The 14,409-nt window shown below is 39.2% G+C and overlaps 1 protein-coding gene across 3 annotated transcripts in view; it reads left to right on the forward strand.

The window, feature by feature from the left end:
* The window catches only part of LOC110563726 (contactin-associated protein like 5-1-like), a 785,262-nt gene that overhangs the window by 357,267 nt on the left and 413,586 nt on the right, over positions 1-14,409 (forward strand). For all 3 annotated transcript variants that reach the window (XM_060371606.1, XM_060371607.1, XM_060371608.1), the window contains exon 5: positions 9,478-9,681. In XM_060371606.1, the coding sequence (XP_060227589.1) occupies positions 9,478-9,681 (204 nt within the window). The remainder of the gene's footprint in view (positions 1-9,477; positions 9,682-14,409) is intronic.

Consider the following 14,409-nt stretch of genomic DNA (forward strand, 5'->3'; position numbering starts at 1 on the left):
TGCACTATCCTGAGTGTGTGATCAATAAAGGGAATGTCTCATTGTTGTGAGAGTCAGAGTATAATGGATACTGCAGGCACCACAAGTCAAGAAGCAAACATAGTAAACATGATCTGAGGTTCTCCATGTTTCTAATGCTTTGATCCTATAATACAGTTCCTCATGTTGTGGTGACCCCCAGTCATAATTTTTTTTCATAAATGTTTTTATTTTTTTTAATTTTTTTAATTTTTTATTTAACTTTTATTAATTACACTTTATTCATTTTGTATCCCCCCATAAGCCCCTCCCTCTTCCCCTCCCGATCTCACCCTCCCTCCCCTTTCTGCATGCATGCCCCTCCCCAATCCACTGATAAGGAAGGTCCTCATAAATGTTATTTTGCTACTCCTGTAAATCATTACGTAAATATCATACATGCTGAACGTCTGATATGTGTCCCTTGGGAAAGGTTTGTTTGAGCCCCAAAGGTGCCATGACTTACAGGATGAGAACCATTTATTCACAGGGAACTAGACTTTTCAATGTGAATGCCCATCTAGCACCTGAGGATGGGACAGGAAAAGTGGCATGTCAGCAAATAATTATATCATTATGATCTACAGGCATTGCCTAGAGTCATTATTTATAGTATGAATTTTCTTATGGAAATACAAACATATATGCTTATCCCACACAAAGCATTGATAACAGTCCAAAATTTATTGTACCAAAGCTCAGTTTGAAAAACCAACGAGTTTATTGGAAGTACTTATGGAGCATGTGTGAGGAATTAGTTACAGGAGCAAGCATGACTCATTACCATTTTTGTTTTTGCATCTCCAAAACCCACCCCACGATAGGTGACAAATCAACAAAGCTGTGTACCTGTAGTTCCCTGCACAACTTATAGGAGGCTAGATAGATCAGAAAATCATCTCTCCCCAGCAAACATCCTTCTTCAGTGAAAATTTTTCCAGGGTAAAAAAATAGTGTCTCCTTTCTTATATGTTTAAGACAATATAATCTTATGAGTCCAGTTTATCTATTCTTCATCTCTTTCTTTCTATTCCCTCTACTACATGTCCCTGGGCCATGGGTGATTGGAAAGCAGATTGATACAGATGTCCTATCTACAGCTGAATACCCATACATACCCTTGGAATTTTAAAAAATCATGAATGCTTCCCCATGACAAACTCTCCAATAATTTATTCACAACAGTCTTTAGACCATCTTCATCTTGCACACACAATATTTTCCACTGAAAAGCTTCTTTAGATTAATAATGAGATGAAATGATAACTGAATATATTTTCACATATGTCTGTAGTCTTATAATTCTCATTGTCATTTTATAGGAAAGGCTTCTGTCAGCCTCATCAAATAATCAATAGCAATAAATATAACTTGTGAAAGTCAAGAATTTTGCACTGATATGAAAGCTTATAAGCTACAGAACCAGAATAATACATACATACATACATACATGTTTCCCCTCTAACAGAAGCTCAGATTTATTTAGGTGTTGTGGACAGCATGCAGATAGCTTCCTTGAAGGCAATGCATGTCTTTGATGTTTCATCTCACTAATTAGGCCTCTAGACTATCCAGAAAGTTCAGCAGTACATATAATGTAGATAATCATAGGTGTGATGGATTTTAATTAATGGAGGGCAGGTGCTGCATAATCATCCTATAGAGATTCATGTGGCTCCTGGCCCAGGGCTTTTGAAGAGATACTTTTCCTTCCTCCTATCTACTTTATGCATATCTTTCTGTTCTTCCTCTGGACTTCCTCCCACTGTCTGTTTCTTACTTTTTTTCCTATGTTCAACTAGTTGTTTGCTTTGCCTCTACCTTTTGACATATGGTTGATTTTATTTAATGCTGTTTACAGAAAGCTCATGGATTAAAGGTATGTGCTAGGGCTGTGCCACACCAAAACTAGAAACAGGTTTTTCCAGTATGCATGCTCAGGTTCACAGTGTGATCAAATATCTTGCAACAATGGTGTGATATTTTCCATGCTGTGTGAATTTAGAGTTTAAGAAACTGAAGCTCTACAATGACAACGACAGAACCAAAAAATCTAGGCACAGAGGTCTTTTCTGAGACTGACACTCCAACCAAGGACCATACATGGTAATAACCTAGAACCCCTGCACAGATGTAGCCAATGGCAGCTCAATATCCGAATGGGTTCCTAGTAAGGGGATCAGGGACTACCTCTGACATGAACTCAGTGACTGGCTTTTTTACCACATCAGCCTGGGGAGGGGCCACAGAGGAAGACAGTATAACCAGTCCTGATGCGACCTGATAGGCTAGGGTAAGATGGAAGGGGAGGAGGACCTACCCTATCAGTGGACTGGGGAAGAGCCATGGGAGGAGAAGAGAGAGAGAGTGGGATTGGGAGGGGACAGATACAGTTGGGATACAAAGTGAATAAACTGTAATAAATTTTTAAAAACTTAAAAGAAGAGCTTCATTTTCCTATGGAGGTGGGATCAATGCTTCTGTGAATAAACACTGATTTTTAGTTCCTGCTTAGTTGTCATCCCTCACACTGTGTTTCTGAGCATGTAGAAAGTAAACATGCTGGAAAGTGGAGCTCTTGCTCTCTATCACCTCTGATCATTGAGGTTCATGTGTTCTTAGTTCTTTCAGCACCCCCAACCCTTGGGCATAAGAGTATGTTCACATTTAAGTGCAAGCACCAGAAGGCATTGGGTGACAAGAATCAGGAATTATATTCTGTTGGGAACCACCTATGTGAGTGCTGGGAACTGAAAGATCACTGCTTGCTCTTAACTACAAAGCCTTCTCTCCGGCCCCATGTATATCTTTGTCTTAAAAACAGGTCTCTCATTGAATCTGGATCTTCCCCATTTAGCTAGCTTTGCTAGCCAGCGAGTCCCAAGGATCTCCCTGTCTCCATTTCCATAGTTCTTGAATGACAGGTGCTTCAGGTTGTTTTAAAGCAATGTTCGGGATTTAAGCTCAGTCTTGAACTTATTGATTCACAGCAAACATTTTACTCACTGAGTTACACTCCCAGAACTGAGTTTTTTTTTTTTTTTTTTTTTTCTGAAGGACAAGTTTTCTATGTTTCTAATGTATATATCTTATTATGAATTTAAGTTTTAAGGAGGTAAAGTTGGAAAGGTGATCCATCTGGCAAACTAGAGCTCTCATGTTCTGTCTAGCCATGATTCTCTTTTTTAATTTATTTTATTAGTTACATTTTATTAACTCTGTATCCCAGCTGCAATCTGCTCCATCATTCCCTCCCAAGCCCTCCCTCCCTCCCTCATCTCCTCCCTGCCCCTTTCCAAGTCCACTGATTGGGGAGGACCTCCACCCCCTTTTTTTTTTTTTTTTCAATGCAGTTTATTCAGGAACATTGAACAATCCTCGGACCCTGGGGAAAGCCAGCCCACAGCTTAAATAGCCTCTGGGTAGCCAACCCAGGCGTGCCACGGGGGCAATGCAGATAGGTCCACATACATGGAAGCAAGCCAGATCCTCGGCCTTAGCCAAATGTGGAACTGTTCGTGACAGAGAGCACTCACCATCGGGAAGGTGGAAGGCGGAAACCAGCTCCATCTTTAAGGCATAGCATTCCGCAGCTCTCTACAGTTCCCCCTTTTTATTTTAGACGCATCAGGCAAGAGTAGAGGTCTGATCTCTGATATTAGAAATAAATTGGGACTTTGTACAGATGTTCATTTAGGTGTCATCCACCCCTTTCATCTGACCCTGTTTTTTTTTTTTTTTTTTTTTTTTTTTTCATCTGTGGTCTAGCAGGACTGCTCCTCCCTTGGGAGGTCAAAGAGCCTGCCATTGAGTTCCTGTCAGAAATAGTCCCTGTTCCCCTTACTATGGGAAAACAATTGGTTACTGAGCTACCACGGGCTTCATTTGAGCAGAGGTTCTAGGTTATATCCATATATGGTCCTTGGTGGAGTGTCAGTCTCAGAAAAGACCCCGGTGCCCAGATATTTTTGTTCTTTGTAGAGCTCCTATCCAAAATTTGCTCAAGTACACAACAAGGATATTTGCTCAATCATGTTTGTAGCAGATTTATTTGTTATAGCCAGAAACTGGAAACAACCCAGATGTCCATCAATGGAGGAATGGATATAGAAATTGTGGTATTTTTACACAATGGAATACTACTCTGCAATCAAAAACAAGGAAATCATTAAATTTGTAGGCAAATGGTGGGATCTAGAAAAGATCATTCTGAGTGAGGTATCCCAGAAGGAGAAAGACACACATGTGAGTGAGTATATGGTATATACTCATTCATATAGTCCTATAAGTTATGATAAACATAATTAAATCTATACAGCTAAAGAAGATAAACAAGAAAGAGGACCTGGGGTAAGATGATCAATCCTCATTTAGAAAGACAAATGGGAGGTGCATTGGACATAGGAGAAAACAAGTAACAGGACAGGAGCCTACCGCCAAGGGCCCCTGAAAGACTCTACCTAGCAGTGTATCAAAGCAGATACTAAGACACATAACCAAACCTTCAGCAGAGTGCAGGAAACCATATGAAAGAAGGGGGAGTTTGTATGACGTGGAAAGGATAGGAGCTCCACAAGGAACAAATATAGCTGGGCCATGATTCTCATTACCCACGATATGGTAACAGTGCCAAGAGGTCCACAGATTCAGCTTGACATCCAGTGAGTACCAGTGAGTACAGTGTGCATGGACATAGTGTTAGCCATAAGTTGAACCACAATCAATCTAAATAATATCCTACCTTAAAATAACTCTGTCATTTTTTATGAATAAAAATGGTACTTACTTATTATTTTATTTGAAATTCATCAATAATTAGTAATGGAAAGTTTTGTCTTTCATATGTGGATAATATCTTCAGTTTTGCTTCTTTATCCATAAAGCCTAGAGTGTTTATACTCTAATTTTTTATATAAAAAGTGCTACGTTCTGATCTAAGTCACCTATGTATTTAATATCTGAGTGTAGACGGTTCATAGTTACAAGGAATCCTAATATCTCTTAAGACAATACCTTTAATTTGTTATTGTTAACCTCACTATTATTATGCATGTGTGTGTTTGTGTGATGGTAGGTAAAAGTGTGCACATTCAATGATGTCCACACAGAGGTCAGAAGACAGTTTTCAGAGGTGGGTTTTCTCTTTCAATGGTAGGTTCTAAGGGATTTGACTCAGGTCATCAAGATTACAGGGTAAGCACTTCGCTTGCTGGGCTATCCTGCTAGTCTAGTACCTTCACTTTACAGCAGAAAACCAACCCTGGAAAGATTAGTGGCTGATCCAACAAAACCCCACTGGTTACAGAGATAGTTCAGACATTTACAATTGAAATCACAGGAAATTGTGAAAACCATCCTATATCCAGCCAGTTGCATTTTACAGTCTGGAGTCATTGCTGACCTTTTTGTTAACTGAATATGTAAAGAATAAATTATGGAATTTTCCTTCAAGGTAATTACATAAAATTATTATTTTTCTTTTCATTTAAAATTTTTGTTTATTAAAGATAAATCTATGTCCTTGAACAAGAACGGTGATTAAGTTGTCACTATGAATACTCAATATAAGAATTTAAATTCCTTACAAAATCCTGAAAAACTGAGGTTTTATGGTTTCTTTATTTCAAATAATAATAATTCTATCCTGTCCATACAACCCTTAACCTCTTTTGCACCCTGCTAAGATTGCATTTGATGAATTCCTTCCAAGTTGTAATTAAGTAATCTTACATTTTTTTGTGTATTATAGAAGAAAAAAAAACATTCTACAGCACAAATTTTTGTGACAAAAATAGTGAAATAATATGCAATTAACTTACAAGATTTCTTCCAATGGGCTATGGAGATTTCTCAGTGTTAAAAAGCTTGCCATACAAATATGGCAACATGAATCCTACACACATGTAAAAAGCTTGGCTCAATGAAATACATCTGTAATCTCAGCCTTGAGGGAGGAAAAAGGTGGTCTTGAATATCACTGGCCAGCCAATCTGCCCACTTGCTGAGAACCACGTTCAATAACAAATGAGAGTTATGGAGGCAGGTCAACTGGTAGAGAGAGTTTGCCAGGCAAAAGGCCTCGAGTTGTTTCCACCACCACAGCATAAAACCAGGCACATGTTGTGTTCTTTTAATCCTAGTTCACAGGATATAGAGACAGAGGGATGAGAAGTTAGGAGTCATCCTTGGAAATTTTGTGAATTCAAGGACACCCTAGGCTATATGAGCCTCTGTCTCAACAACAACAACCACAACAACAAGATAAAAATGTGGTAGAATATGGGTCAGGAAAACACCCAGTGTCAGCCTCTAACCTCCACATGCATATACAAGTGCATGTACATACCTGCGTATGTACATGAATATGGACACGCATATACATACTATCAAATAACTTCTCTGCTGGATATCTTGACAGACACTTGTTAGGTTTTGTATATGCATATACTTCATAAATTTGTTTAGATCATGACTTCTTGACTTTCACTTTCTGGCTATAATACTAACAGAACTGGGAACACTGATAAATGAAATGAGGCTGTCAAATACTACATGATAGCATGAATGGAATTTGTCCAAGCTGATATCAAGAAAATTGCAAATAAAGAGTTGGGATTTGAAGGCTGGATTTCAGTACAAAGAGGTGGTAAAGAAAGGATACCATTAAGTTGACGTTGGTATTAAGTAATGCTCTGGCATTCTATATATGAGTATAGTGTGAAGGAGAAAAATCATAACAAATGTCTATTTGCCCTAGATAGTGTATAGAAGACAGGGCATAGTAAGGATACCACTATAGCCCAACTTGACATACAAAAAAGATTATTATGCTTGCAGAGCATTAGTAAGGAGTTAATAAGGGGGCATTGGTGATAGAACAACAGTTGCGTCACTGCAAATCTCCATGCTATTGTGGATGACATCATGGAAGATGCACAGAGTCCCCCTTCCCTAACCTTCCACTCGCTGTATACTCGATCTCACAAGGCCACTCTCAGCTAGGAAGAAAGAAAAGACTTCCAGGGGAGGTTCCTGTGACACTCCTTCCACTTCCTGTTCCTGTGTCAGTAGCTCCACACACATTATCACAGACCTAACTAATTTATATTGTATTGGTCAGTTCTTTGCCATACAATGAGGCAGAATTAATCTCTATTCTAATGTCATAATGGGTGAGCATGTTATGTGCAGAGAAAACACACCACTCTTCTCAACACAGTGCCATGTTTCAGGAACTAGATATACTGAGTTGACATGAGACAATGTGTTACAGCATACATTTCATGTTACTGCATACATTGGCTTAACTCTCATATCTCAACTAAAGGACTGTCTCAGATGGGAATCAATACCGAAGCGTGAAATAGTGACTGAATATTTTGAAAAACAAATGAACAAACAAAACCCCTCTAAAACAGCACATTACCAGCCCAGAAAAGGCATATATACCACTTTATCTCTCTGTTTAAATCGTCAGTCTCCACACCCTGGCTATTCTTTCTCACTAAGCTCCAAAGAATCTTCAAAGTTTTCAGCACAGTGTTCTAGAAATGACTTAACTAATCATCCACAGCTGCCATAATAAAAGATATCTCTTTTTCAACTCCAGCCTGGAGCTTAAGATGAAGAGATCAAATGGTTATAAATGTCACAATCAAATTAGCGAAAGAGTAGGTCATGTAGGTCAAGTAGGAGGTTATTACAGACCAGTCACTGGTCCAGGAAAAGCCTGATGCAGGTGCCTGTGCTGAAGGACAGGCTGTTGTATCACTGTTAGAATGTGGGCCTGCACCTTTATGCCAAATCACATAGCCTGAACCAGTCCACAGACAGCTCCCTGCAATTCTTTCTTGGGTAGAGAGTTTAAGAAGCAATCTGTCTTTCAGAGGCCCTCTGTGGTAGGCTTCTATCCTGTTGCTTGTCTTCTGCTTCCAATGTCTATATTGTTTGTCCTTCTGAATGGGGATTGAACATCTTGCCTAGGATCTTCCTTGTTATTCAGCTTCTTTAAGAGTATACATTTTAGTATGTTTATCTTATATTATATGACTAATATCCATGTATAAGTGTATGAGTGAGTATATGCTATGTGTGTCTTTCTGCTTCTGGGTTACCTCACTCAGGATTCTCTTTTATACTGAACGAGGTATCAAAGCAGAGGCTGAGACTCATAGCCAAACTTTGGGCAGGGTACAGGGAATCTTATGAAAGAAAGGGTGGGGGGTAAAAGGACCTGGAGGGGACAGGAGTTCCAAAATGAGACCAACAGAGCCAAAAAAAAAAAAACAAAAACAAAAAAAAAAAAGTCCTGAGCCCTGGGTACCCTGTAGAGACTGATACCCCAACCAATGCATGAAGAGGACCTAAAACCCTGGCTCAGATGTAACCCATAGACTCAGCATCCAAGTGAGTTCCTTAGTAAGAGAGCAGGGGCTTTCTCTGGCATGAACTCAGTGACAGGCTCTCTGATCACCTCTCTTTAGGGGGTGAAGCCTTGTAAGGCCACAGATGAAGACAATGCAACCAGTCCTGATGAGACCTGATAGGCTAGGGTCAAATAGAAGGGGAGAATGACCTCCCCTATCAGTAGACTAGGGGAGGGGCATAGTAGGAGAAGAAGAGGGAGGTTGGGATAAGGAGAAGATGAGGGAGGAGCCACAGTGAGGATGCAAATTGAATAAATTGTAATAAATGTTAATAACAAAAAAGAAAAAAACAGTAAATGAATAAAAATTTAAATTTTTTTTTATTTTAAAATTAAATTAAAAATTAAAAAAAGATTTAAACATTAAAAAAAGAAGAAAAAGCAGTCTGTCTTTCACTCTTGAAAAGTTACAAAGTATAATACATTTCATTTGTTCCAACCATGGATTCAAGACTCCTCAGAGGATTTCTTCACAGGAGCTCTAAATGCTGCTATCTGAAGAGGCACCTCTGGCCTTTCTGGGTATCCCTTGCATTGCAGCTATATATTTCACTCACTCTCCCTATCTCCCTCCTATTTTTACTGTTAATGAAACTCCTCTACAAGCTTTAAACTGAGATTCCTCTTCCCTCTCTGGTTCTATCATTTCTAGATCTCCATGCATTGTACTATTTTTTGTTTAATTCAATCCTTCCATTCTGGAGGCCAATCACAGCCTTGAGACTCTATTACTCAATGCAACTCATTGGAGGGAATTATGTGACAGCTCCCATCCAGGACCTGCTGCTTCTCTTCTCTTGTTTTGTTTGACAATCATTATGTGAGTTTCTACCTCAATATGGTATGCATGTGCTGCCTAAAATGAATGATTCTTCAGATTCCATGTAGGTTGGTTTATTTCATGTGTCTCTTTGTAAGATTTTCCAGATTTCTGGAACATTCCTGTGACCTGAACAGCATCAAAGATGAGAAGCAAGAATAGATGCCATGAGGGGACACAATGATGTTTCTTTCTCTCTTCTCTTTGTCCCTAGAATCAGATGTTGCTGACTTTGATGGCCGGAGCTCACTTTTGTACAGGTTCAATCAGAAGACGATGAGCACCCTCAAAGACGTGATCTCCCTGAAGTTCAAGAGCATGCAAGGAGATGGAGTTCTGTTCCATGGAGAAGGACAACGTGGAGACCACATCACCCTGGAGCTCCAGAAGGGCAGGCTAGCCCTATACCTGAACCTGGGTAATGTCAGACCCATATAAATATATGTGCCAATGACTGTTGAGGCCAGAGGTTAACCTCGGGTGTCTTCCTCGACCACCCCCTCTTTTATGATGACCTCTTACTTGTAGCTTACTGATTTGACCAGGCTGACTGACAAACAAACCCCAAGGATCTTCCAGCCCCTATTTCCCCTCTCTGATGGCCCCCACCCCTCCCACATGCTGGGATTGGAAGCATGAGTTGCTACAGCTGGCTTTTTATGTGAGTTCTAGGGGTTGGACTCAATTCCTCAGGCTTGTGCTTCCTTGTCATTCACTGGATATCTGCATATCTGCTTGGTGTGGTGTGGCATGGTGTGGTGGATGTGTGTGTGTTGTATTGACATAAATATACAGGTGTGCATACATACATACACACACTCACACACAAACATACAGAGAACAGAGCAAGACACTAGGTATCTGGCTGGCTGTCTGACAGTCTCTTAGTGATGCAAAAGCTTGTATTTGGAGCTAGGCTGGGTGGTCAACAATGTCTTAAGCTCCACCTATTTCGGCCTTTGGGTGCTAAGGTTGTAGGCACTCACAGCCCCACACACACTCGCTACTACCACTGCTATTATTTTAGGATAAGAGAGTTAGGAATTGAAATGCAAGTCTCTAAGTGTTCATACTCACTGATAACATTATTCCTATATCATACACGGGAGCATCTTCATCACATGCAGTCACTGAAGTAAATGTAAGTGATTTATTCCCTCTTTCTTCATAAGAGTAGAACAGCCCCCTTTTCAAATATTTCATCTTCATGGGAATAAAGCAGCACTCTTTCTTTCATTCTGCGATAAAGACAGTATGTCTATTTCTATATATCAGAAGCTACAACATATGTTTTTAAATCTCTTTTTTGTTTTGTCTTCAAGACAGGGTTTTTCTCTGTAGTCTTGGCCATCTTGTTTCTTTGTAGTCTTGGCCATCTTGGACTTGCTTTCTAAGCCAGGCTGTCCTCAAACTCACAGCCTGCCTTCACCTCCCTCAGTGCCGGGATTAAAGGAGTGTGCCACCATGCACAGCTTTTTATATCTTTTTCTCTACATACTTATGATGATTGTTTTCAGGATTCAAACTCTTAAGTAACTTATTTTGTTTTAGATATGTTCTTACTATAATGATCTTTCATGACTGAGCTGACTCAACAAGTTAGAAAACTACAACTAAGTGTCGGGGGAAACACCAATTGTTTTGTTCTTCTTAGTGGAAGGTATTATGTGTAAGTGGAAAAAACAAAAAACAAAACAAAACAAAACAACAACAAAAAAACAACCACTGGCTTTGTTAATATGGCCTGTCCCTGGAAGGATGAACCTGGTTCCTGAAGGAAGCAGGCAGGTCACTACTTTTTGAGTTTGAGGCCAGTCTGGCTTACAAATCAAGTCCAGGATGGGCAAGTCTACAAAGAAAAACCTTGTCTTGAAAACAAAACAAACAAACAAACAACAACAACAACAACAGAAAACTTGTTCAGTAAAGAGTACCTTCCTGCCTCTCTGCAGTAGGATGTTTCTTCTCTCTCTGGGTGGGCTACTCTCTGGGCTTGCCTCATTGACAGTTTTCTCATATTCTTTGAAATAAGGCTGAGGAAGTAAGTATGTTATCTTCAAACTTAATGAAAAAAAAAAGTTCCACTTAATTATAAATAAATTTCCTTTGTATTTCTGTCTCCAAAATCAGCATCTTTATCACTGTCATTTGTATTCATCTCAGCTGTTCATGAAGATTTTTATCATGTCTTAATAAACTGAAAATTTGTTAAAACAGGGTACTTGACCATCAAATGCCACTGAGATAAAACTGTAAACAGATGTCCTGAGATTAAAAACTTTGGTAGTGTGCTGAGAATTACATTTTCTATGGTTACCCAAACAATATTCTAGACTTCTAGGGGAGTTTTCATTAGATGAACATTGTTCTTTTTTCATCAATATAATTCTAAACCACTGATTTTAAAATAGCAGAATTGTTTTCTGAATTTATTTTATCGAACCATATTCCACTAGCTTTAATGTAAGATGTGAATTTTAGTGAAAAATAACTGAGGAAGAAGTAGGTGGAATTCATTTGTATCTTCCTCTTTTGGAGTCAATTAATAATTAAACTACTGGGTAGGTGAGATGGTTCAGTGGGTAAAGGTGCTTGTTGCCAAGGCTTACAACCTGAATTCGAACCCTAGAACCCAGGAGGTGGAAGGAAAGAACCGTTTCCCACAGCTTTTTCTCTGACCTACACATGCTCACCCCCACATGCTCACACTTAAACCATCCCATAAATACACAAATACACGTAATAAAAATTGAACCTGAGTATGGACGTATCTCAGTGTTAGATCATATGAATATCCATCTATCATATTCAAGACACTGAACTCCATCTTGAAGCCAACAAAGAAATATATGAAACTCCTTGTAATTCAGGAGGCATTCACTAATTCACATAGGATATACATAATTTAATATTGGTTTTTCCTGGCCATCAAAATAGTTATTCTAACTCTAAGATATAGAAGAAAAATTTGTGCAATAATGTGGCAGATTTTGGTGATTTATGAGTTCATAGATTTATTGGTTTATTAGCAGTGTGTAGTAAGCATTTGCATATTTCTATTCTCCTTGGATGTATCCTCAATTAAGAATTTTAAGTTGTTGAATATTTTATGTACTAGCTGTCACTTTATGTTTCATCTAAAAGTAACTTATTCACAGATAAATATTTTAAAATGCTATAACTTCACAAATGCCACTTAATCACCTATCTTATATCCTTTTCTTGATTTTACATGTATATTTAATCTATCTCCAAACTACTGAACATTACCTCCAATTTTTAAATCATTAGTTTTTTTGAGCCATTTATTAATTTATTGCTTTAGAATATATTTTCCTAAAGCAGATGACTAGGTTAAAGGGCCAGGACTTAAAGATCCCTATGTAATGTCCTGACCCAGACTTTGCACTGTAGCTTGCTGTGTCTGCACCTCAGTGTCCATGTTTTCATAAAATGTTCATCCAAGACAGTGCACTAACGGGGTTCAGACAGCACAGACCTTCCAATATAATGCAAGAAATGGATTTCTGAATGCTCATTATATTAACGGTGGACCATGCTGGGAGATTTCCTCTGATCTCAAAGCAGGAATGGGCAGTTGCAGAGCAGAGAAATTGTGGAGATTCTTTCTTTTTCCCTTTTTCTATTTTTCATAAGCATGGTCGACATGTGTGAGTGCAAAGGCTTTCCTTTGCAGGTATGTGAGTACACATACATGTGGGAACTTGAGCACCTATGTGCTCCTCCAAATGTAGGCCTACAGTTGAATTTGGAAATCATCCTTGATTGTTTTTACTTTGTATTCATCAAAGAAGGGTCTCTCAGTCAAGCCCAGAACCCGCTGAGGTGGGTAGTATTGTGAGGCAGTTTGCACTGGAATCCTCAGTCTCCACTGTCCAGGGATGGAATTTTAGTGAGCCACCACCCTCACCAGCCATTTACTAGGGTTTCTAGAGATCAGGATACTGGTCCTCAGCTTGCACAACATCACTTGGACTGCTGGGCCATTCTGCCAACCCTCAAATAATAAACTTTCAAGTGAAAATATTTTTAGTGTTAAAGTAAAGGAAACAGGAAAAGTAACATACAAAAATAGTGAAAGAAAACCTGAAAATTTATATTACCGAAAATGAACTAAATCCAATTTGTTGGAGAATAAATGGGTAAAAGTCAGAGAATATGGCTCACCAAAAGGAAGAGATTTTTTTCAGCTCTACCCACACGAAAGAGAAATCTACAGAAACTGGTTTGGGGAGCTGGTTAAATGGGTCATGTATATGCCACATAAGGATGAGAACCTGAGTTTGGGGTCCCTGACACTAGCATAAAGCCAGACTATCTACACCCCAGCTTTCTACTACAGTTTGAGAGACAAAGATGAGAGAACTGCCAGAGACTCATAGGCTGGTTAGTAAGGGATACTCAGCTGCAAACAAAATACCCTGTGTGAAACAAGATGGAGTGTGAGGACTGACATTTAGGGCTCTCTCTGACTTCCAAAGGTGCATTGTGGCACACACACATACACACACACACACACACACACACACACACACATACTTAAACAACAAATGTGTGCAAATATTACTCAGAAATATAGTTTTGGCCTATCAGACACTCTAAATTATAGCAGGAGTTTAAATTGCCATAACCTTTGAGGAAGCTGAATTGGTAGCAATCAAAAAAATCTTACATTGCTGCTAACCTAAAGTTCCTCTTTTATTAATCAAAGGCAGCAATCACACACTCAGAAGCCAAGAGGGTGCTGCTAGCCCTGTCAGTGAGTTCTCCTCTGCTGAGGGGCCCTTCCACTGTCCTGGTCACCCCTCAGCCTGGGTACCAGTTCCTCCAAGCAGGGCAGACATTATGTCCTCCTAAGTGCTTAGCCTTTTGTCTTTCTTAATGTGCTCATCTGTCCTAACTACTATTACATGATGACAAAGATGAGAGAATTGCCAGAGACTCATAGGCTGGTTAGAGCCCTCAGAAGAGAGGAGTCTATCTGCCCTCCATATCTTCTTTTATATATGACAATGACCAGTACATCTAGATTGCAATGTCCTTCAAAGGAAGGACAGAAAGAAGAGAAGGGGATATTTATTAAAGCATTACCATAACTTGACCATGGTGAGAATTCAAGGCTTGT

The sequence above is a fragment of the Meriones unguiculatus genome, chromosome 18 (assembly GCF_030254825.1).
Source record: "Meriones unguiculatus strain TT.TT164.6M chromosome 18, Bangor_MerUng_6.1, whole genome shotgun sequence".
NCBI lineage: Eukaryota > Metazoa > Chordata > Mammalia > Rodentia > Muridae > Meriones > Meriones unguiculatus.